The 24,644-nt window shown below is 48.4% G+C and overlaps 2 protein-coding genes across 2 annotated transcripts; both read right to left on the bottom strand.

The window, feature by feature from the left end:
* LOC311170380 (interleukin-10 receptor subunit beta-like) lies at positions 1–19,699 on the bottom strand (the record flags this gene model as incomplete). The annotated part of the gene is made up of 7 exons (XM_084232744.1): positions 1–198; positions 3,732–3,889; positions 5,686–5,862; positions 10,310–10,525; positions 13,279–13,439; positions 17,460–17,580; positions 19,651–19,699. 7 exons carry the CDS (start codon positions 19,697–19,699, stop codon positions 1–3), a joined length of 1,080 nt encoding a protein of 359 aa, XP_084088870.1.
* A 3,476-nt stretch (positions 19,700–23,175) lies between these two features.
* IFNAR2 (interferon alpha and beta receptor subunit 2) lies at positions 23,176–24,056 on the bottom strand (the record flags this gene model as incomplete). The annotated part of the gene is made up of 2 exons (XM_084232743.1): positions 23,176–23,862; positions 24,045–24,056. The coding sequence occupies 2 exons, from the start codon at positions 24,054–24,056 to the stop codon at positions 23,176–23,178; spliced, it is 699 nt and encodes a 232-aa protein (XP_084088869.1).
* Positions 24,057–24,644: the final 588 nt, after the last annotated feature.

Genomic DNA, 24,644 nt, shown 5'->3' with positions numbered 1-24,644 from the left:
TCAGAGGTCGACGTGAGTTGGGGGCTGCTCTGGGTGCTGGGGTGTGTCTCCTCCTGACACCAGCTCGGAGGAGCCAGGGTTCTGCTTGCTGCTTTCAGAGACCTCTGCAATCACACTCAGTTTGTCAAAATCTTCATTTTCGTCAGAGAGTGGGAAGGTGAAAAACAGAAGGGGGCTGTTCTGAGGGTGGCTGAGAAACTGCAGGAGAAACAAAAAAGGTAGTTAATTATCAATTTTCCCTATTTCTTTTTCTGGGTTTATAAAGATTTTATATAGAGCTCCTAGCTGGTAAACACTTGTTTTGAAAAATGCAACAAGAACAGGATGATAGTTCCTCAAAAAATGAAAAACATATGATCCAGCAGTTTTATTTCTGGGTGTATCCTCAGAAGAGCCGGCTGCACTGGAGTCAGTGTTTCCCAGCAGCACTATTCACAGCAGCCAATGGGGAAACACCCCAAGGGCACACTGGCGCTTGAGTGGACAAACAAGTGTGGCGTATAGTTGGGTGTTTTTTAACGATGGTGGTCGCCATAGGCTGCACCATAAGGTCTCGGTGTGCTGGACCATGCAGATTTGTGGAATTACACTCAGTGTTGTGTGCACAATGAAACTGTCTAATGATGCATGTCTCAGAACCCATCCCTGTTGTAAAGTGATGCCTGACTGGATACATACAGTGGAATACTATTCAACCATGAAAAATAACGAAGTACCCAACTCTTGGAACAGTGAAGGTGTAAATGTTTCCAGAAATATTGCTGGTTTGATAGTCTCCATTTTTAATCCTCCTAGGCCTGCCAATCCTCTTAATCTTCAGGTTAAAAGAGAAAAGCACTCTAAAGTTTTGCATTTTTAACTGCTCTCCCCTAGTTTTACTCCCAAGTTCCATCTCTAATGGTTCAGTCTGCTCTCCTCTTTTTTTTTAAAGAGGCATGTTTTATTTATTTATTTATTTGTTTGTTTGTTTGTTTGTTTTGTTTATACATGCACTGGGTACAGTAAGAAGCGCGGGAGGGTGAGCGAATTCACCAGAGCCAGAGCGGGGAGCAGAGCAGGCAGAAGGACCAAAGTACACTGCTGAGGGGAGCAGCGGGCGGCAGGAGAGGTCTGCGCGCCATGCGGGACCCTCCTCCGGTGGCCGGGGAGCAGCCGGGGATCGAACCCGCACTGCAGAGGCACTGCAGAGGCTGCAGGCAGCTTCGCAACCCAGCGCTCAACTGCTGCGCCACCAGGGAGGCCCCAGTCTGCTCTCCTCTTAATGTGATCTCCACACAGCCCTTTGATAATGATGGGTGTCAGGGGCGCCCTCCATCTTGAGCTGCTGATTGATGAAAGGGAAGGGCAAGAGGATTGTATCCAGATATATGCTGGGCAGAGGAGGAGCTTGGGAAGGAGGGATGTCTCCCAATTCTCCAATTCAGAGGATTTGTAAGAAGACACTAGAAGCTCTCCCCTGTTCCTGGGGAACAGAGAGATAATAAAAGAAGTGGTGCTAAATCTGAAGAAAGCAAACCGTAGGCTGGTCTCCTAGCTGGACACACAGAAACTGGTGTCTGGCTCAATCAATCAGTGCTGGGTAAACCTCCCTATTGCTTTTTCAACTAAAAGTCGCCACCCCCAAATCTCCATACAGTCAAAAGTATCCCTGGGCCATGTTAATAGAGTCTCTGGTGTGTCAAACTGGGTCACTGTGATGTGAGGACCTGATCTGCTCAGTTTCCTGGTGCTTCCTGAGCCTTCCCCTGGTCTCATTTCTCAGCGATGGTAGGACCAGCTCTACAGAGACGTCTGCCAAGGCTCTGGAGCACTGGGCTCATCCCCACAGGCCCCTCTACTGTGCTCTGATTTGGCCTGGAAGGAAGCACATTGGCCCATCTGTCTTTTCCTGGCTGGTCTCTGATGGCAAAGTCAGAAGCAAAATTAGCGGGTGAATAGCTGTTTCCTCTTGTTTCTCCATTTACAAAACACCTTTGCCCAGAGCCAAGAACCATCTTTTGTTCCTCCTGATGAAATATAACTTCTGGAAGATTCTTGGTTCCTTCTGGGCAGCTGTTTCACTGCATGGTTAGAAGCTTCTAGTCTCTCTGAAAGCCTTGCTGATGCCCACATGTCCCACCTCCTATCCATGTAGCCCTTCATGGGGGTGGGGGTGGAGGTGGGGTTGCGGGGGCTGCCCAGCTTCCAGGAACACCGGCTCTGAGATGGCTCACAGCCAATTCCCTGTCCTGGACCTGCGGAGGGAGCTGCCTCTGCCAAAAGGATGCGCAGAGACGTTCAGGGGCCCCATGCAGCAGGGCATGCCGGGACATCCTCTCCTAAGTAAAGGCCTAATGATGGATTCTCACCCCTCCCATCAAGGAGCACGTCCCACACCTGGAACATGATGCCACTGTGTTTACAGGGTGACAGAGAAGGTCAGGTGAGCATGGCCCGGACACACCGCCTGCTGGCTGATGCTGGTGTGTGAGGGCTGGCACTGTCTCCCCATGACAGCATGCTCACTGACCCCAAGAACAGGAGGGCTGTGTGTCTTGGTAGGCCCGCAGTGGGAAAAGACGGGATGGAGCTTGTGACAAGGCCAAGATGGGACTCGCCCTCGCGAGTGACTGTTGTTCTGGGGCCAGACCCTGCCACCTGCTGCAGGGAATTAGCCCCTAATGGAAAAACAGCTCCTGCAGCCCGGTGCGGGGCTGACTGGGCAAGACATCAAGTGATGGTCACCCAGGAGTGAACATCCTGAGACCTGTCAGACCCTCTCGGATGGGATCAGAGGGTGCAGGTGCAGCGGCCTCCACACCACCCCTCTGGCCACTGCGTGTCTCACACCACAACCTCAAGGGCAGCCTTCAAAGTGGCTGCACCATCTCCCATTCTCACTAACTGTGTTCCTCTCTCTGTTCCATTTACTCCAGAATTTGCATCCACGCAGATTGTCTCCATCCACGAAGACTCCAGAGCTGTCTTCTGGTGGTAAAATGTCCTTCTCCCAGGGAGGCCCTCAGCTGAGGGAGCTGCTGCACCCCCTTGTGGGAGAGCCCTGCCCAGCCCATGGTTAATCTGGGGTTCAAAGGCCTCATGCCTCAGCTTGGTCCTCTTTTCAGAGCCCTGCGGGAATGGCTGAGGTCACGGATGTGAGTGCCTCACGGCTCAGCCTCTCTCCCCCTCCCTGCTGCTCTTCCTCCCTCAGAGGTTGCTCCCCAGGGGTCTCCCCAGAAAGCCTTTTGAAGGTGAATCTCCATCTCAGCATCATTTCCTGGCAAGTGAGACCAAAGACAGTTTCTTTTAGGGCCGGGCATGTTTCTCCTTTAAGTGTTAGTACAGACCCAGAATTTCATTTCTTAAGGCCTCCGAGTCTTTCAGTCTCCATCCAGGTACATTCTTCTTTCTAAACCTTTTGAAAATAGTTTTCCTAAAGTCTAGGACACAAAGTCCTGACTGCAGATAACCTCAGACTGAGCGCGCCTGTATCCTCGCCTCTTCCCTCTACCTGCTGCTCCCCGCTGTGACCAGCCTTCCTTTCTCATCTTGTCCGCTCTGAGCGCAGCCTTTTCTCTTCCTGTCCCAGACTATCTCTTTTGTTCTCTGCAGACTTCAGGTTTTAGACCAGGAGGCTGGGGAAAGGGCTTCTGGAACAAACCTGCTGCGCTGAGTTACTTAGGTGCCGACTTAGAAGGAAATGCTGATCACTTGGCATTTCACAGCCATCTTGGCTCCGTCCTATTACCTACCTCTTTCAGGTGCTGAGGAAGAGTGTTCCTGGGGGAGAAGGTGTACTTGGTCTTCTTGTAAATGCACCACAGCAGGGCGAAGCAGCCGAACAGCAGGAAGGCCACACACACCGAGACCGCGAGGACCACAAGGCCGATGATCCAGGAGGCGAGTGTCTCTGCGGGGAAGGCGGGGGTTTCATTCCTGTCACGTCTGGATTGGCCCAGGCAACCCAAGCACTATTTTCACCCTCACGACCCAATGCAATCCCCCCAAACAGGGCCACCTCCTTGGAGGACCCATGGAGGGAGGTGTGTAAGGATCCAGAGGTTTCCAGCAGGCTTAACCACTTTCCCACCTTCTTCCAAGTCTGGGTTCTGTCACGCTTGCTGATGCGCACAACAGGAACAGCAAGCAGGAGCTCTGCTCTGCCTGGCCTACCTGAGGTTAACAGGGCCTTCCTGATCCGGATAAACGTCTTCTGCTTTGAAGCAGTAAGTGGGGCTTGCTTGGGCCCCAGATCCTCGAAGAAACCCACAACTGCTCTCTGTACTGAGAACTGCAAAAGCTCTCAGCAGGGATGACTGCACCCCAACCCCCCGCTCTCAGATCCGTGACTTTAGTAACTGTGCAGTGCAGAGTCTAGGCCCCTGTTTTGCAGATGTGGCTGAGACACAGGGCAGCTCAGAGCTGATCCCATGTCCCATGTGATGTCATAGGGGAAGGACGGGACACGGGGGTGACCGGGGAAGGCAGATAAGGTAGGCATCCTTCCTTGGCCTGAGCTGGCTGAGCTTCTCGATGTCTTTAAATAAAAAGGCCTGCTGTTTGTGTGCAGACATGGAGGCCATGGGCATGGCTCGTAAGCAGTGCAATGCAGCTGTGTGTTCAGGAATCCCAGGCCCTAGGGCAACGGCCCTCCTGGCCTTTCCTCCTCGCTGTGTTCCGTTTTTTTCTTTCTTTTACTTTTCAAGAAAAAAGTCCATGTGGTTTACATCTTATGAGAAGGGCCATTGAAGTGCCAGCACCATATTTCACAAGGTACCCTAAAGTAAGTAGTGCCTGCTGAGGTGAACGTCTTGTAACATGTCCCTGGTCTGACAGGCAGGGAGCAAAGTTGTCTGCACGGACTTAAAGGCAGCACAGCCTCTGCCCTGTTCTGAAGCAGAAACGCAAAAGTTCTCTGCCTGTGGCTAAAACAGCCTTTCAAGCCCCACTAGTGACTCAGGAGCTGGTTCAAGGAGATTAACCCTAGACACCCAGCCCTCCACAGTGCGGTCTTCAGAACTCAGGGAAGAGATTCACAGGCAGTGTCGGAATCTCTTGAGGCAAAAGTTGTTTAGCACCGGAAGCCACCCTCTCACCCGCCAACAATAATTACATTCTCGCTGTCACTGACGCACTGCTTTACCTATATAAGCCAAACTCGGACTTGTGATGGTGGGAGCAGCCCTCACAGAAGCCAATCTGTCTAAATGCTTCCTGGGTTCGAATCCTCACTTTGATGAGCTAATATAAACCCTCTGTCTAACTATTGTTGACATTTATTCCAGTTAATACTGAGGAAAGTGAGAGCATTTCAAACTTTTCCTTCTCATCTTGTACCTGAAGGGACTGGAAACATGGAACCAGGGACAGAAAGGTTTCCAGGGCATGTGACAGGCTTGACCTCTGCTAGGTGGTGTTGGGAGGACGGATGAGACTTGCTTCTGGGTGCCCAAGAGGACAGAGTGAGCACAGAGGGTGGGCCAAGGCTTCCAGGACATTGGAAACTTCCATGAATGCCTCTGGTCTAAGGGGGAGCCAGCTGCCTGGGAAGGGAGTGCCTTCCGGCCCAGCAGGCAGCAGCCGGGCTGATGGGGGCCTGAAGACTAAACTGGGTGTGGATGTCTAAACAGCTGCCCAATCCTGCCACTTAGCAGGAGTCTAGACGGATGTCAAGTGCTGGGAGGAGGCAGGCGCCAGAGGACTCACTGTCTTCCGCTGTCTCCTTACACACAGGCTCGCTCCATTCCCCAGTTTTGTTCCAATCAGGAATAAGCACTTGAGCCCGCACACAGTAGGCTGTCCACGGCTCCAGACCTTTGAGGATCTCGGAGTCATAGTGACAGTTAACTGAAACCTGGGAAAGAAGACAAAAACAAGACAATGCTCAGCAGTGAAGGAACTTAGACCAAACTTAGACCACCTCCCACAGTTATAATCTTTAATTTAGGCTCAAAATAGGAAACTGAACGAAGCAGCTGCTTCTCCCAGCTCATTTTGGGGGACCCTGAGACTATTTTAAGGGACAGGCAAGGATGGCAGTCCTGACCAACCACCTCATTTCCTGAATTCTCTTTATTTATTTATTTATTTTTAAAATAATAAATTTTATTTTTATATTCCCCATACAATTGCAACCCCCCCATTCTGATCCCAATCCCTCCCCTCCCGCCCCCCACCCCCCCAAAAGTGTCTCTGTTTCATAGTTTTTTGTTGATTCTGATTTTCACTTTCTTACAGTTATTCATTTTCCTGGTCCCTTATTTAGGTTTTCTAGATTCCTGCTATGAGTAAGACCATCCGGTATTTTTCTTTTTCTTTCTGGCTTATTTCGCTGAGCATGATCCCTTCCAGCTCCATCCATGTTGCTACAAATTGCATGTGTTTATCTTTTTTGAATGCTGAGTAATATTCCATGGTGTATATGTACCACATCTTCTTGATCCAGTCATCTATTTTTGGGCATTTGGGTTGTTTCCAAAGCTTAGCTATTGTGAACAGTGCTGCTATAAACATAGGGGTGCAGGTGCTCTTTGGAATGGATGTTTCTGTGTCCTTTGGGTAAATACCTAGGAGTGGAATTGCTGGATCATATGGAAGCTCTATGTTTAGTAGGTCCAGAAATCTCCACACAGCTCTCCACAGTGGTTGGACCAGTCTGCACTCCCACCAACAGTGCAGGAGAGTTCCTTTTTCTCCACCCCCTCGCCAACATTTGTTGTTGCTAGGTTTTTAAGACTATGCATTGGAGCAAAGAAAGTTTGTTCAATAAATGGTGCTGGGAAAACTGGGTCGCTACATGCAAAAGAATGAAGCTTCACCACTACCTCACACCATACACAAAAATCAACTCAAAATGGATTAAAGAACTAGACATAAGACCTGAAACCATAAAATATATAGAAGGAAATATAGGCGAAACACTATGTGATTTGCACATCAAAGACATCTTTACAGACACATCACCCAAAGCAGTGATAGTGAAGGCAAAGAGCAACAGCTGGGACTACATCAAATTAAAGAGCTTCTGCACAGCAAAAGAGACAATAACAAAAACAAAGAGAAACCCCACCAACTGGGAGAACATTTTTGCACACAACACTAATGATAAAGGACTGATCACAAAAATCTGCAAAGAGCTGATGAAACTCAACAACAACAAAGAAAATAACCCAGTCAAAAAATGGGCAGAAGAGCTAAAAAGAAACTTCTCTGAAGAGGAAATGCAAATGGCCAACAGGCATATGAAAAAATGTTCAACATCACTTGTAATCAGGGAAATGCAAATCAAAACTACCATGAGATACCATCTCACACCAGTGAGAATGGCACATATTAAAAATCCTGAATTCTCTTTAGATGACATCAAACCCACCCCACTTCCTCTTTCAACAATGTAGACCGAAGATATGGTGCCCCCCAGTGGTCCCCGGTTCCTATGTTGATTCCTTACCTCAGTGCCTTAGAAAGTGGCCTTAGTTGAACACAGGGTCTTTACGGGGGTAATCAAATTAAAATGAGGTGGTTGGGGAGAGCTCTAATCAAGCGTAACTTGTGTCCTTACAAGGGGAATTTTGGACACAGGCAAGCAGGGAGGATGAGGGAAGACATGGGGGTGATGCTTCTCCAAGCTAAGGAACCAAAGATGGCCGGCAAAGCCCAGAAGCAAGGGGAGAGGCCTGTGGACCTCTTGGACCTCCCCCTCCAGAACCTTGAGAGTCCATTTCTGCTGAAGCTGCCCGTGGGGGGACGCTGTTACTGCAGCACTGGCAGGGGACGCAGTGCCCATCAACAGCAAGTGCAGTGTGATTTTCTTTTTAAGTGTGTGTTGCCCGGGCTCTCCTCCGAATGACTTCTCCACTCCCGTAGCTGGCTGACCTCCTCCGACAGCCCTGGCCTTGAGGGGGCACCACAGCCTGCCTCTGGTCCCCCCCACCCCGCCCCACTCATTTTAGTTAATTTGAATATAAACTGTCATAATATATTCTGAATTTGAGAAACCAAAAGAGTTTCTGGCAAAATAAAAGGAATTAAAAGAGCAAACACTGCCTGTGTTGCTATCATGGTTATAATTTCCTTATCGAAGGGCCTGTCACATGAGCTGGAATGTCAACAGAAAGCGAGCAAACCTTTTCTTACTTCAGTAACTGGTTATTTTCTTTTGGGCTTAGGGTTGTTGATAGCTTGGCCACATTTCTCTTTGTATGAGATGCTAAGCTCATTGAAGGTAAGCTGGATTATACTAAATGAAAACATGAAGAGTTTGGTCTAAGTTCTAACAGAAAAAAATCCCTCCCAAAGTCCTGGCTTTCATTTCTAAAACTCCAATGCCTCTCAAGCCTTGTTATTCTTGGAAGACTAGAGAAAATGCTATTTTTTCAAAGACTGAATCCAGAGGCTGATCCATGGGTGGGAGGCAGTGAGGAGAGCAGCCAGACAAGAAAGGCCAGCACAGATGCCCTCCGATGGATATTTTCTAGACTTCATTCACTTCTGGGCAACCTCTAGTTTTAGCTTCACTGTCTCCTACCAGGAAGAAACGGGATTTTCAAACGACTTTTATGCTGTTAGTTTAGGGACCTGATAAGGCAGCCTTTCAGAAATGTTTGCATTTTAAAAAGGAGCCTCTGTCTTCATCCATCAGGGCTGCTGGAACAGAATACCACAGATGGTGCGTGTCACAGTTCTGGAGGCTGGGTAAGCCCAAGGGCCGAGCAAATTTGGTAGATCTGGTGTCTGGTGAGAGACCTGTCTGGGGTCTCATTTCTGAGGGTGCTAATCCCACTCATGAGGGCTCCACCCTCATGACCTAATCAACTCCTGTTGACCCCCACCACCTCCTTATACCATCACACTGGGAGTTAGGTTTCCACATATGAATTTTGGGGACACAAACATTCATTGAGTAGATCACAAACTGGCAAAGGGGACCATGCAGGCATGAGGAAGGAAGGAACCAGGCTGCAGGCAGCCTTTCTGGCTTAGTAAGAGTCATCTAAGGCTTCCACAGGCTGAAGAGAGAGGACAAAAGTACAACCAGATGCTTGTGCCATGGGCATCTTCTAGATAAGAAGCTAAAGATAAGCTGGTTTTCACATTCCATGTTTGGTGCAGGAGGCACTCAGGCATTGATCGACTCAGTTCCAGCTGATACTGCCAGGGGTTCAATCCTGACCCTCTGATACATGACCATGAAACTCACTATTTGTATTGTGTTTTGTTTACATTTCCTGGGTTCTTACTGTAAGCAAAATTGTGCTTACAGATGTCAAGACAGCAGATCTCCTCCCTCATTTAATGGAACATTTTTTTGGGGGAAATCAATTTGCAATTTTGGGGGGTTATGCAAAATGTATGTATGTGCGTGTGTGTGTATATATATATAAATTTAATTCATCATCTCTAAGACAACATACATGAGTGACCCCTTCTTTCTAAAGTCTTGAGAATGAAGGGATGAAACCCACTTTTAGCACAGAGGGGATAACATAAGTAAGCTACACACCATAAATGTAAGTCAGTTTAGGGCACCAGTGGTGCTCATATACATGCACTAAGTATAAGAATAAACTTGACCAAGAGTGAACGAAAAGAGCTTTAACATGTCTACAGAAGGGGGAAGGCACCTCATGTGTAAATCACATATACTGTTCAGGACAAGTTCATTGTCTTAACATTATGTCTTTAAATTCCTACCAGTCCTACCGCTGTTACTATATAGGCTATTACCTGCAATCTATGAATGAAGTAGGTTAGTATGCCTGCTTGGCAGACATGAGAACTGTGGTCAAGAACGTGACATAGTCCCACAGTGGCTGGGGCATCCTTCCAACCCAGCCTTCCCACACCCGGCTCATGTTTTTAAAGGAACTGACCTCTGAAGAGGAGGTGGGGAATGGGGAAAGTGGGACCAGACAGGTAAATTGTGACACTTCATCCAGCGTCCAAGGGGAGCTGTTGACTGTGGACGTGTCTATTCTGTGGTGTGTGGACATGGCGGTCGATTCAGGAACCATGAGCTGATCATCTGACTCAGTGGAGTCCTAGTTCCCTGGCCTGCTGCTGAGTCAGTTCTGCTTCTCCTGTGACTTCCCCTCAGGGAGGGCAGGGCTCTGATGGGAATCCCAGCCCAGCAGTCTGCGCCATACAGTTCCCATGGGGCCTGGGAAGGGTAAACTAGAGATACCAGACTCCACACAGACTGGGAAGCTGGAGGCGCTCAAAGGACCAGGCCTTGAATCCTCTACATTGGAAGGTGCTGCCACCTTGGCAGACCCAGACTGGTGGCCTCCTGGCCACCTTTCTGTGGTCATGGCTTCAGGCCAACACTAGCAAAGATCAGGGAGTCTATGTCTGAAATGCATATGATTTGCCAAGCTTACCTTTTCATCAGAGCCGTTTTTCCAATATTGCACATTGTAAATCCATAAATTATAAATATCCCTCATGGTCCATGCTTCAGGTTCATTATCAATTTTGGGGGAAAAGAGGCGCACATGCAAAGAATTAGCAAGTGCATCTACGTGCATTCCAGGAGGTCCAACAATGGCTAAGCATGAGAACAAAGCAAATGACAATCAAAAATCATATTTTAAATATGCTGATATTTATTTACCTAACTGCACAAGCAATTGGTCTATTTGAGTACTCTGCTCTTGGATACACCATTGCTATGACAACCATTGCTATCACACTGATTGATATGGGCAGGAAGGATAGCTGGGGTTTTATTTCTTAAAACCTGATAACCTTTGTCTTTATTAATTAGGTTTAGTCCATTTATATTTATTGTGTTTTCTGATATATATGGGATCATTCCAACTACATTATTTGTGTAATTTTGGGGAGAGGGGCTTGTCTCCTTTCTTTCTGTTGGGTGAATTTCTTTATTTCCTTTTTGGATTAGAAGCAATGGAGCAGATTCTTTTTTCTTAGTGTTTAAAATATATAATTAACCATACATATTTTCCAACAAGGTGGGAAATTGTTCCCCCTTGAATGTTCTTTGACTGGAAATTCATGTCACTCGCCCCTTCACTTCATATAGGTGTTGGTTCAAATGCCACCTCTTCAGAGCGTTGCATCTTTCCACCCTATGTAAATGGCAGTTCCCATCACTTCCTGCCCTGCTACCTTGCTTTATTTCCTTAAGAACCACAGTCATTATCTGTCATATCATAAGCAATGTATTTGTTTATCTGTGACCTTCCCCATTAGGATGCATGCTCCATAGGGGAGGGATTCTAGTATACAGCCAGCACTAAGATGTGCTTGGCACAGAGCAGGTGCCCAATAATGGCTGTAGAAAGAAAAGTAACTGTCTTGGAGCAACCACACTGGGTGCTGTTTCTTTTTGGGGGTTGCTAGAACGCTTCTGGCATTCTACCTCATTTCTAATCTGCTGGTGGTTGAAGACTGGATAAGGAAGCTTATTAGCTATTTTTCCAAAGCAACTTTAAATAAGTTCCACATGACATCTTGAAACACTTTCTTACCACTAAAAGAGACAAACTTCAAAAGGCAAATATCCAACTTGTAGACTAGTTGTGGGAAAACAAATCTGTGGCATTTGTCAGCTAGTAAATAGCCACTGTAGGGAATTGCAGCTAAGAGCAGGGAACCAGGACCCTGGTTCTGAACCCTTGCTGTTTGATCTTAGACAAACTGCTTAACCCCCTTTTTTTTACTAGTTTTTTTTTTAAAGATTTATTTATTTATGCAAGAACTGGGGTATAGGCCAAATGTGCAGGAGGGTGAGAGGATTCACCAGAGGCAGAGTGGGGAACAGAACAGGCAGACTGACTGAAATACACTGCTGAGGGGAGCAGTGGGCAAGACAGCAGAGGTTTGCTGTGCCATGTGGGTTGCTCTGTGGTTGGTGGGGATCGAACCGGCACTGCAGAGGCTGCAGAAAGCCTTGTGGCGCTGGGCTCAACCCACTGTGCCACCAGGGAGGCCCTGCTTAACCCTTTTGGATCTCTTTCTAAAGGAAACTTCCAAAGATGGGCCGGAAACTAGGATTTGGAAAGAGTTAGAAAATAGGATTTGGAAAGAGGTAGGCCAGGGAGCAACCACAGAAGCAGACACCTGTGCTATACTTGGAGCCTTAACTATCGTTAAGTTGTATTTTTTAATGCACACTTTTTTCCCCAGTTGTTATAAAGATACTTTTAGAAAATATAACAATAATTTCTGACTCTAGAAATAAGAGTTTAAAAAATTATTTTTGCTTGAAGCCTAAGAGACAGAATTGGGAAGGGGCAGAAGGGCTGCATTTAAAAAAAAAAAAAAAAGATTTATTTATTTATGCATACAAGAACTGGGGTACAGGCCAGAGGTGTGGGAGGTGAGAGGATTCACCACACAGAGTGGGGAGCAGAACAGGTGTACTGACTGAAATACATTGCTGAGGGCAGCAGCAGGCGAGACAGGAGAGGTCTCCTTCGCCATGTGGGTTAACTCCCTGGCTGGGGATCAAACTCATGCTGCAGTGACTGTGGATAGCTTGATAGCAGGGAGGCCCAGGGCTGCATTTCTAGCTGCATTCCTGACCTGGAAGGGTGAAACAGTGGGAGCTATGGGGGTCTCGAGCAGGGGAGGGTACAAAGACAATCCTAATGCTCCAGCTATTCCTTGGAGACACACTTGAGCTTCCTTAGTGAAGCTTTGTAACCCTTTATCCTCTTGACCCTCTCAATGGCTATGTGGCTGCTTAATTCACTTTCAGTTCCTGGTGTCTCAGTTATGTCTGTCTCATGACCTGTGGTGAGTCCCCATGACCATCCAGATCTAACCTGGGAATGTTCTTTTGGATGCTTACCAGTCTGACACAATGCATCTGCCATGAGCTATCTCCATTTCTCAGTTGTTTGTTCTGGGCAAGTTGGCTGTCTGCATCTGGTCTCTCTGTCTCCATGCTTGCCTAGACAAACCTTGACATTTCTGCCTACTGAGTCAGATTTCTTTGAATCATAATTTCAAACTGACTTCCTCCCAGAAAATGTATACATTAACCCTCCCAGTTTCTCTCATTAACAGCAATGCCCTCAACAAAGCATGAACATTAAGTGTGTATTTAATTATCTTCATGCCTATCCTTTCCTGCCTCTCCCCTAACTTCTTTAAAGTCACAGCCCTCTTTACTATATTTTCTAGTTTATTCCCTACTACATTCCTTAAGTGTCTTGTGTGAGACCATCCACTTGTGTGCAATTGCAAAATTATTGCTGACAGACCAACCCACGGGGAAAGCACCGAGGCAAGATGACAGCATAACAAGGAAGTGGAAACGAAGCAGCTTACTTTCCTCTACGGGATGAAAGGTGATGTTCACCCAGTCTGAATGATCATCTGCGAATTCAGCCCTCACTCTCAAGGTGTGGTCGCCATACTTGGAAAGACTTGAGAAATCGCACGCCGTGATGTTAGTACTCTTGCATATGTCTTTGAATGACGTGGAAAAACTACAAAATTGGAAAGATAAAATTCATGAGTTCCAACTCCAGTCTCTCTGAGGCTGATGGGTGCCTTAATTGTCCCCTGCTACCCAAGGAGAATGAGAGAAAGGTAAGGCAAGTCCTTCATCACTGATTTTCATGAGAGGTATGCATGATTTATGTTAGCATTTTCCAAACTGCTCCAAGGGGCCCAACTGATTCTTCAACTATCATAAAAGGTTTCAAAAACAACCTGTCCCAAGATCAAACAATTTGGGGTAAAAAGAGTGAAATATAAACAGGTGTCTGTCTTCACAACAGAACTCAGAGGCGTACACATCCTAATAAGCACATGCTCCTCCCCACCCCCGAAAAAGGTGCTGAGTATTGAACACATTTGACCAGGAAACCTTCCTTTTCTGATTGTGCACTTCTGAAAGCAGTGGGACATGGTTTGTGAAATACTTATATACACAGATGAACCAAAATAAGTATATGACAACTTCAAGTCACATCCAAACAATGACTTTGGTTGCAGCTAGAAAAATGATAAAAACAATTCGTTGACCTTGTGTCCTGTTACCAACCACTGAAGGGGGCGGGGGTGGCAGGAACCAGAAGAGGAAAACATTTGACATTTGGGAGTACCTACTGCTGTACGGGAGTTCATGTCGGCCTCGGGAGGGGTTATTAGCCTAAGGAAGAACAGGATCAACTCCTGCTAAAAGTGAGGATTCTGTCCTCACTTCCCATATAGGGCCCAGTCTTTGCGCAAAAGCCAATTTAGCTGCACTCACCGGTGACAATGAAGGTGATGGTGATAAATATAAAAACAGCCAACACTTAGCGCCAGGAAGGGTGCTAAGCTATATTTTGAATTTTCGCAACCCTAGGAGGACAAAACCAAAATTCTCCTATTTTCTGAGGCAGAGGGTAGGAAGCCCAAGGCCTTGCCCAACATTACTGAGTCTGGCTGACCTCAGAGTCTGCAGCTTTACACACCATGCCTCACTGCATCCTTAGGATGCCCAGAAAAATCTCTGGACAAAAGGTGGTCAGGATAACTGGGATCATTCTCTTTTACAATCTGCTTTTTCACTTAATGTACCACAGTGTTTCATGGCTCAATCCAACCCTCCTGGCCACCTGGCATGCCAACATTTGGAAAATGCAGGGGTCGTGTTAATGAATGTGGGTTTTCTCATGTGACCCATTTGCTTCATTTAAACTCAGGCATCCATTGGCTGGAACACAGAGTATTTAGAAAGTTGCTTTGAAATTCCTTCTCTCTCACTAGGTCATGATGATTGGATTACAATGTAGTTTACATCTACTTGTTCTAGATGTTTCCATATTAAAATCACCAATCCATTCCCAAAAGTGCCTCTCCCCTGGCTGCCCCTGCCCAGTGCTACATAACTGCACAGGCTAAATTCTAAACACTCCTTGCACAGACACAGAAGGGTAATCAGATTTTTCAGGATCAAATGTCTGTCCCCGAGACACAGCCAGGACATGTCCTGGGAATTTCCCCAGCACATGCCATGTTCCACCTGCTCTTTCATGCTAAGGGGACCTGGACCCCAGCCTCAAGCTCTGTGACACATATAAACTCAAGAAATGTTCTGGGAAAGCCCTCCCTGCTCCAACAGACAAGAGAGCAAAGCCACCTGCAGAGACTTGCAGTCTGAGGAGCAGCTGTATAACATCTGCTGCCTGCGGGTAAACTACATTTTTCAACCCCTACAAATGACCAAGTAGCAGGATAAGGAATATTCAAACCCAACCCTATGTCTCCTTGACCTCTCCAGAAAAGACGAAATTAAGCCCAGTATTTGTTTTCCTCTGTGCAAAGAAAGTTCAACTTGTATCTAAGTCAAATAACTTAAGATCAGAAGCCACCTTGTTCAGAATGATGATACTTTTGATGTCAGTGACTCACTGTTCCTACCTATACAAACTCAAGTCAAATTTGTGATGGCTGGAATATAGTTCCCACAGACTCAAATCTGTCAAACTGCTTCCCTGGTTCAAGTCCTTACTTTGACTATCTAATAAATTTGTTGTCTAAGTATCACAGAAACTTCTTGAAGTTAGCCCAGGGAAGTCACTGGGAATTCTCATCTAAAATAATAATGCCCCCAAACAATACCTCTACACAATGGGCAAGAGGTGATGAACGGAGTAAGAAGTAAATTACAGGGAGAGAGACAGATAGCAAGGCTAGCAAGGAAAGTTATTAATTATCATAGCGAAATCTCTAGAACTCTGAAGGCTGAGTGGAGAAAGCAGAGATGAAATTATAAATTTCCATCAGTGCTGGAAAATATACCACAGGAAAAAACAAGTCACAGAATGACCCATCCTAAGTCGCTGGGAAAATAGACAAACTAGAATATGGACTATAGATTAGACTAAATTATTATGTCAATGTTAACTTTTCCAATCTTGATTAAATGTACTAACTACAGTGTTGTAAAAGGTTATTCTTGCTCTTATGAACTACACAATGAACTATAAAGGGCAAAAGTCACAATGTATGGGAGGAGGGACAAAAGGTGGCTGTTAGAAATCGGTGAATCTGGAGACAGGTGTTAACTTAAAAATTCAGGAGGCCATTAAAAAAGACAAAGAACATTATTTTGTATCAAAGAGTTATAATTCAGGGAGCACAGATTCAGGGAGAAACAGTGTCCCAAGGGGTAACAGAAGTCAGGGATTTTTTTATAGGAAAAAGAATGAGGTCGTGGTCAGGCAAGAATCACAAGGTGAAATGGTCAGGTGGAGGTGACCCAAAGTAAAAGGAGGGATGATCCACTTTCCTCAGTTCTTTCAAACAGGACATTCTCATTCTTGTTGGCTTCTTGGAATGTTGGTCATTTGGCCAGGTGAGTGGTTGGGCCCAGTTTCAAAAGGACAGCAACATTTTTTTCTACAGTGGCTTTATTGGGTCCCCTTTAAAATGATTCCAGTGATATCAAATTTTCACATAGGCTACTGGGAAGTTCTTTGTACTGTTCTTGAAATTTTGAAATATTCTGTTGGCTTACAATCGTTTGGAACTCCAAAATTAAAAAAACACAAAGACTATCTCATTTGATCTTTCTACTTCTCTCTTTTGGCAGTCCTCGATATGTCTGTAAAATGAAGGCTGGATGAGTAAAAATGTGGACCCATGGGATCGGGCCCAATCTCCTTCCAGCACCCTGAAGAGTTTCCTTTGCCTGTTTCTGAGTCACACTGGACGCAGGTGTGTTGGTTCATCAGCCTTTGGCTTCCAGTTGCTGGGTGCACCTGGCATAAAGGCTTGTCATGTGCAATCTGGCTGGGGTGTACAGTGCCAGGCTGCCAAGGGAGGGCTGGAGCAGGTAAAAGTGACAGGCAAGGCAAGTACAGGGAATGGGGCACAGCACTGAGATGATGATGTTGGGTGACACTCTTCCTTCACAAGCCTCCACTCTTTTCAAAGAAGAGAGATTTGAACAGCCAGTAGCTGTTCAGAATGGAGCTACGGGGTAACTGAGAATCCAGCATGCAAATCATCTGCACACAGCATGAGGGTGTGGGGAGTGGGGGGGTCGGGGAAGGATGCTGTTCTATTGAGGGGGCAGGGGTAAGGTAGCAAGGTCTGCTTTGCATACTTCAGTTTTCTTCAATAGCCTCTACTGGTAAATGGTGGACTCTAGCAATGCCATCCTAATAAGTAGAGATGGTATCAGCAGCATTTTTCTCTTAAAAAACATCAATTATGACAAAGTCCATCCAGTCACATGGCAGTAAGTTGCCACCGTGGCCCCTGATATCCATCTCCTCATGATAAAATGTCTGTGTCTACCAGCAGCCCCATGATCATTACATGAAACACTACAAGAAAAAGTAAGAATCTTGTCTGCTTTCAGAGAACAGCTCTCTCAGATAGAAAGAAAAAGGCCCAGAGGGAGAATCCCTCTGGCGTCTGTGGTCATGCTGACTGTCACTGGACTGTCTGGTGACTCACCCAGGGCCCCTATCCTGTGTTGCCATCCTGCCCACGGAGCCCCGACCCACCTTTGGAACTGAACCGTGAAAGTCAGATTCCCTTTGGGTGAAGGTGATTCCCACTGCAGAATGTTCTTGAAATTAACTGAATTCACTCTGATGTTTTTGGGAGGTGGCACCATTCCCAGTGCTGTAAAAATAAAGGAAAAAGGTTTGCAGTTTATTTTTTGAAAAGGTTGCTCAGGGCCTCCCCGGTGGGGAGCAGGTTGAGCACGTCACTGTGAAGCTGTCTGCAGCCTCTGCAGCACGGGTTCGATTCCTGGCCTGCCAGGGAGAAACCCACATGGTGCAGCAGACCTCTCCTGTCTCGCCCGCTGCTCTCCTCAGCAATATCTTCGGTCCGCCTGCCTGTTCTGCTCCCCGCTCTTTCTGGTGAATTCTCTCACCCTCCCGCACCTCTGACCTGCACCCCAGTTCTTGTATAAATCAATCAATCTTTAAAAAAAACCAGAACTACCTAGTATTAAAAAAAAAAAGTTGCCCAAGGAAATGGCTGTATCAAGCAAGGGGTCTCCTTTGTCAAATGGGCACATGGGGGAGGGAGACACACACCTTAGAAACATGTGTTGAGGGACCGGGATATTATCTGAAGAACCACAAGAAGAAATTGCTGGGGCGTGGGTAGAGACTGAGGGGGGGGTGGGGATCGAGAAGAGTGACCTGGGTTTGGGTAATGGTAGAAAGGTGCGAGGGGCTGGGTAATGGATTTTAGATCAATTTCCAGAGGTATAAATGCTAGACTTCCTGATATATTTGGTATGGAGAAGCAGAAGTTAATAGCCAGCCTGGCTTAAGAACTGATGTCCTTATTGGGGCTGGGAAACAAAGAAATCAAAGGCCTCATTTTAGCTGCATTAGATATGAAATACTGAAGGAGATGCAAGCAGGAAAGTTAGAGACAGCTGGATTGAGCCCGGAGCCTAGGAAACAGAATTACCCCGGAGATAACATAAAATTTTTAAGCCTTTAAATAGAAAATGGCAAACATACACAGAAGTATCCAGAAGAGTATATAATAAACTAGCACTTGCCCATTACCCATGGAGTGTGAACAGAGACATAAACTGGGGAGTGTGGGCCATAGCTGGTATTTAATACCAGGGTTTCCTGAGCTACCCCAGTGGGAGAGCGTAGGGAAGCAGACCAGCGGCCTGGGGGTGCATTTGGCTGTAGAAAGATCTGGTAGTGGTGGAAGATCCCAGGTGCACACAGCTGCAGAGGGAGGAGCAAAGTCCATGCCAGGGGTAAGTCCATGCCTACAGGGGGAAAGGGAGGCGGGAGTCATGGTGTTAACTTTGAACCAGGAAAGGCAATTTCGATAAGTTTTCACTGCATTTAGAACTCAAGCCAAATGCAACAAAGCAAAAAACAATTATAAACCAGAGATATCCTGCAGGGGAGGAGGAGGGAGAGGGATCAGAGGGAGGGAGGGAGGAGCACAGAGGCTGAGGTGATGGTGCACAGGTGAAGGAAACTCTTTGGGGACTACACCTGAGGGGGTGGGAGGAAGCAAATATTGTTTAAAAATGAGCAGTGATGTAAAAAGTTAAAAAAAAATGAAAAAAAAAATAAAGTCAAGCCAGAGGAAAAAAAAAACTCAGAAGCCACAGAGTTGTGGAGTTGAGGGGCAGCATTCAGGTCTTGGGGTGCCCCACAGGAGGCTGCGGGAAAGTGAGGGTCCGTCCTCATGCGGAGGCGTCTCCCGAGAGGTCCGGGTGTAAGGAGAGCAGGGGGGTGCCCTGAGGTCGGGGGAGGCCTGAGAGGGCTGGTGGGAGGCCGCCATCGGACTCGGGTCTCCAGGGGGGTCTGATGACAGCACGACAGGATGCTCTGGACCTTTCAGGAATTTTCAGAACCCGCGAGGGCGGGAAGAAGAGGGGTGAATATAAAGGGGTGACCCCCCCCCCCCCGGCGGGGTTTGTGATCCAGAAGGCCGGTCGTCCCTTAGTGGGTGGGGCTTCCTATTCATTCATGGGGCCGACGACAGCCAGTTAAAGCGTCTGCTTCTGCCTGGAGGCCTGACCCGCGCGCTTGTCACTTTCAGAGCGATCCGACCGGGGTCCGTGGGATCCGACCAGGGGCCGCAGCCAGGGCCCCCGCCAGCCGCCCGGGTCCCCAGCGACCCTCGGGGCGGGATGCAGCGCGGCTGCGCGTCCGGGTCCAAGCGCAGTAGCCCGCGGCCCCACCCGAGGCCCCTCACCTGACACCAGGAGACAGCCGCCCAGCCAGGTCCGGAGGCTCCACGCCATGGCCGCGCCGGGAGCTGGGGAGGGTGGTGGGGGCGCCGCGGGCAGCCGCCGGGCTCACGTCCGGGCCCGAGACGGCCGTCCGGCCACTGCCTGCCGCTTCCGGGAGCGGCACGCCGCTGCCCCGCCCACAGCCGCTGCCCCGCCCACGGCCGCTGCCCCGCCCACGGCCGCTGCCCCGCCCACGGCCGCTGCCCCGCCCACGGCCGCTGCCCCGCCCACGGCCGCTGCCCCGCCCACGGCCGCTGCCCCGCCCACGGCCGCTGCCCCGCCCACGGCCGTTGCCCCGCCCACGGCCGTTGCCCCGCCCACGGCCGCTGCCCCGCCCACGGCCGCTGCCCAGCCCCTACCCAGGCGCAGCTCCGGCCTCTAGCCCCGCCCCTCACGCTGCGCCCCGCCCCTGCCGGGCACCGCTCCGGCCTCTGGCCCCGCCCCTCACACTGCGCCCCGCCCCTGCCAGGCTACTCTCCGGCCTCTGGCCCCGCCCCCCACTCTGCGCCCCGCCCCCGCCCCGCCTCCTGCCCAGGCTCCGCGGTCCCCGGCCTGGGAAGCGGACCTCGCCGGGGTGGAAAGCCCCGGCGGTAAGCAGGCTGCAAGACTGCGACTCGGAGCCCGGAGGGTAAAGCAAATGCGCGGACAGACGTCCGCCTGGACGGTGCACACGGCGTGTCTTTCCCCGCTCGGCAGCCCCCGCCCCCCCGCCCCCCTCCGGCCGCCACCAGCCCCTCCCCGCGGGCTAGCTGGCTTGATGGCGCCCGTGAGCAAATGCAGTGTGAGAGGGTCTTCGTACCCCCCTTCTCCTCTCCCCCTTAGACCCAGCCATGCACAGGACAAAGTCAAGTCATCTATGGCCGTGCCCTGCTTCTCTCGCAAGGTGTAATTTCCTCTTTTTGAACAGGAAAAGGGGGGCTGGAAACAGTCGGGGAAGTACTGGGTGACATAAGTGTGACCCGGTAGGTCTTTCACTCTGCCCAGAAGGCCAGACTGAGTCATGAGCATTGTCCTTCTGTTAGGGGAAAAGGCTGTCCTAGAGCTATTTCCATGCAGGCTTCGTGGACTCCACCCCCACCCCAGGCCAAAGCCAAAGACACCGGGAACTCCAAATCCCATCACCACCAAGGGAAGGGGGCTGGGACCTGAGGGTGGGGTTCAGCAGCCAGGGTGGTATAAAGCCAGACACGTGGGCTTTGGAGGGGCCCCCCATTTTGGCTCCCCACGAGCTCGCAGCGTCCGGCCAGCTCGGAGAGTGCCTTTGGGTTTCCAGGGCGGCGGATCGGGTAGGACGCATTAAAGACTTTATTTCCCTATTTTCTCCCTGAGTTGTACATTTTCCTTATTTCCTTTTCCCTTGTAAATAAACCTTTTATTAAGCTTTTGTGTGTGCCTGCAGTGGAGTGTTCATAAGTCCCTTTTAAGCGCGCAGGTGAGGACCCACAGCCAGGCAACCTGTTCAATATCAGGGCTGCCCTATAACACTTCCGTGGAGTGTTCCAGATGGCCCTAAAGGGACCAGGCCGGGCGGGGCCCAGACACCGGCCCCCCAGTGCTGGGGCCCCCATGGCGGGAGGGCTGCCTTTTATAAGGGGGGAGGAATGTGAGGGGAGCGCAGGGCTTCAAGTCTGCAGGCCCAACAGAGGCCTGCGTCCAGGTGACATGAGTCCAGGTGTTCAACTGCCCCCGCAGGGAGATTTCTCAGCAATCACTGATGTCTGTTTCCGATGCCGCCATCAACCCCAGAAGGACAAGGAGAATTTTATTAGGGGTGTAACAATCCATTTTTCAAGGTCCCAGGAATGCAGGTGGGACCAGTTAAAGGTTAATCATGAGGGTGAGGGAAGAGAGACTACAGAATGGTTAGTTTAATTCTGCTTAATCCTCATTTTAAGTCTAGGGGAGTTTTTCTGTGAAACAGGGGATGTGCCTACATTCTGACGTTAGCACCCCAGGCCTGTGAAGGAGCTCTTGACCCCTCTTTGCGGGCAGCTGGGGAGGGCAGCGCGCATGCCCCTGCTGCAGACACTGGCTCTGAAGACATTACCATGTTTGTGTAAAAAGTATCTTTTATCCTTTCCCAATCGCCAACCATTATACAAAAATTAAAACACACGCTCATAGGCACCCCCCCTTCCCGGAACACCCCACCCCCAAGCAGCCATAAAAACGTTGTTCCCAAGATTGACTCTGGAAAGCTTTCAAAATACCATCAAGGCAGACGGAGGGCTGAGTAATGGACTAGGTATATGAGGTCCTTTTCTTAAGGTGTTTCATTCAATTATTAAGTAACAGCTCCCTCTTCATAGGCCTCTCTGAGTTCTTTAGAGCAACGATACAAAATTTCTATTTAAAATCTTTGAAACTAGGGCTCATGCACTTTTTGTTTTTCTTGTTTTGAGTTTGCCTTGAAGAAAGGTGCCGCCAACCCTGCTGGGGTGGGGTGAGATCTGTAGGCGGGCCCTTCTGCCTGGAGCCCTGTCCCTGCTAGCACCTCCACTGGAGTCTTCACACCTATTATCTAATACTTCTCCTGTCCTCATGGGATCCTGGAGATTACACAGCCCAATCCCCTTATTTTGCAAATGGAGAAACTGAGGCTGAGTGGTTGTGCAAAGTACCAGGACCACCCAGAGAAATGGCAGTCATGCCCGAGTCCCTATTCTGTACTGTTTGCTACATGACATTTGAGAACTTTCCACAGCTTCAAAGCACGCACCCCCCCCCCCATTCACAGGAATAGTGGTCACATATAGGGCGTTTAGAATCAGTATACATTGTGCTTTCTAAATCGTTAAATTGGATCTCTAGGGTTTTTATGCCTGTTTCTCCTCAAGACCTAGAAGCACTTTTGCATCTGTTCCCTAACTTTGTTTTAAAATCTTAAAATATGGCACTGAGATTTTTTGCTATTCCTTCACACAAATGACTCCTCTGTGTCTTAGTTGCCTGGCTGACACTAGCATGATTTCCATGTGCGGGTCTGCTATCTTCCCTGGACCTGAGGCGAGCTGGAGGAGGGGCGAGTGGAGTTCTCAATGTGGAGGCCAGAGAAAGCCTGGCCTTGGAGGTGCCCAAGCTGCCTCCCTCCTCATCAGCCTGCTGTCCTTTTCTTTTCCCGAACCACTGGAAAATGCTGCTATGGACCCTGCCGGTGTCCTCATTCCCTCCCCATGCTCCCACCATGACCCCATTGAATTATTTCCCAGAAATCTGGCTGGGTCTTGGACCACCCCTCAGAACCTCAGGCGAACTGGCGCCCTGCTCCGGGAGCAGGAGCATTATAATGCAGGAGAGTAGAGGGAAAGGAAGGGCTTCTTCCTCCAAAGGTATCGCCCTGAACATGTAAACAGGCACTGAATGACACTACCATACTGTTCCCCACCTCTTCTTGGCATAGATGACATTTCCAGGAGAAGCCAATCACTGCAGGCGGAGAGACCCCTTGAAGAATCTGTTAGTCCAAGCGCATCAGATGTGGTCTGGACTCATCTGGCTAGATAACCATTCCGGAAGTCAACATCTGACCCGCAAGCGTCACTAGTATCGGAAGGAACATCTTCAGGACAGAGGCTCTCCTCAGAGGCCCCTGTCTCTTCTCCACTGGCCCACAGTGGGCTAGATTCTATTTCCTCAGGATCTTCTAGGTCGACTGTGTCTTCTGGCAGAGTTAACATCTGAGGGACTTCTGAGTCGTCCAGGACCCTCATACACACAGAATTTAAATTCACATTGAAGACAATTCTGTTCCCAGAACCCTCGGGGGAGCTGCTGGTCTCCTGGAGTAAGGGCTCCTGTAGCAGATTCCCAGAGCCCTCGGGGGTCCTGCCTGGGTATTCTGACCGCCGGGGGCTGGGCCCCAGGGCCATTAGTGGCTCAGTGTCATCCTCAGGCCCGGACATGTCAGGTTCCTCAGATTCCTCAGCATCTGGGTCTGTGTGGTCCTTTAAGGTCTCTGAGGAGGTGGATGCCAGACAGAGAAGTCGGCCTGTGAGCCCATGCATGGTGTAACCACCCTCACTGGCCCGGGGGGCTTCTTCAGTATCACTGTCACTGTCATCATAGTTATAGTCCCACACTTTCTTCTTTCTTTTGACAATAATGACCTCCACTTTGTCTATTGCTTCTGATGGTGGCAGGTTCAGAAATGTGTAGGATGACAAGTTATAAAAACTCTTTAAAAGAAAAAAAAAAAAAACGGGTGGAGAGTTTACATCAATTTGGAGAGGTTTGCCTGTTTTTTTTTTTGTTTGTTTGTTTATTTTTTTACATCATAAAACTTCATGAGATTAACCGCACAGTGGTGAGGGTGGTGACAACAGTTAGGCTAATAGTGACACTGTGATTACTATTTTACCTTCACAACCATTCCATGAAGTCAGCTTACTATTTTATCTCCACTTTATAGAAGGGAAGTTGAGACAGGGAGGTGAAGAAATTTGCTCAAAGTTCATGAAGAGTAAGCAGTGGAGGCAGGATCTCAAATTAGGCAGGGTGCTGGCCTGCCCATTCACACATTGGTAAGCAACATCAGCATTGCTCACCTTTCTAGTCTACACCTGTGCATAATTAAACAAACCTACTCTGCCCAGATATAGCCTTGGGATCTATTTCTATTGAGTTGTTCACCTTTGTTCTTATTGATTCATAGGAGTGTGTTTACAATCTGGATGGTAATTATTTGTTGATTTTTTATGTTACATATATTCCATCCCTCAGTTTGTGGTTTATCTTTTTACTTGCTTTATGGTGACATTTAAGGAAAAGAACTTCATTGTAACATAAGAAAATGTATCAATTTCTTCCTATGCCTTTTAATTTTTTGTGTCAGAATCTTCCTTACCCCTAAGTCATACAGAATCTCCTATATGGTCTTCTAAAATCTTGTCAATTTTGCCTTTCACATTATGGTCTTTAATAAACCTAGAACTGATATTTGTGTATGGCGTGAGGTAGG

This window comes from Talpa europaea, assembly GCF_964194135.1.
Source record: "Talpa europaea genome assembly, chromosome: 4".
NCBI classification, from domain to species: Eukaryota; Metazoa; Chordata; class Mammalia; order Eulipotyphla; family Talpidae; genus Talpa; species Talpa europaea.
This window is presented reverse-complemented; position numbering and strand designations above follow the sequence as displayed.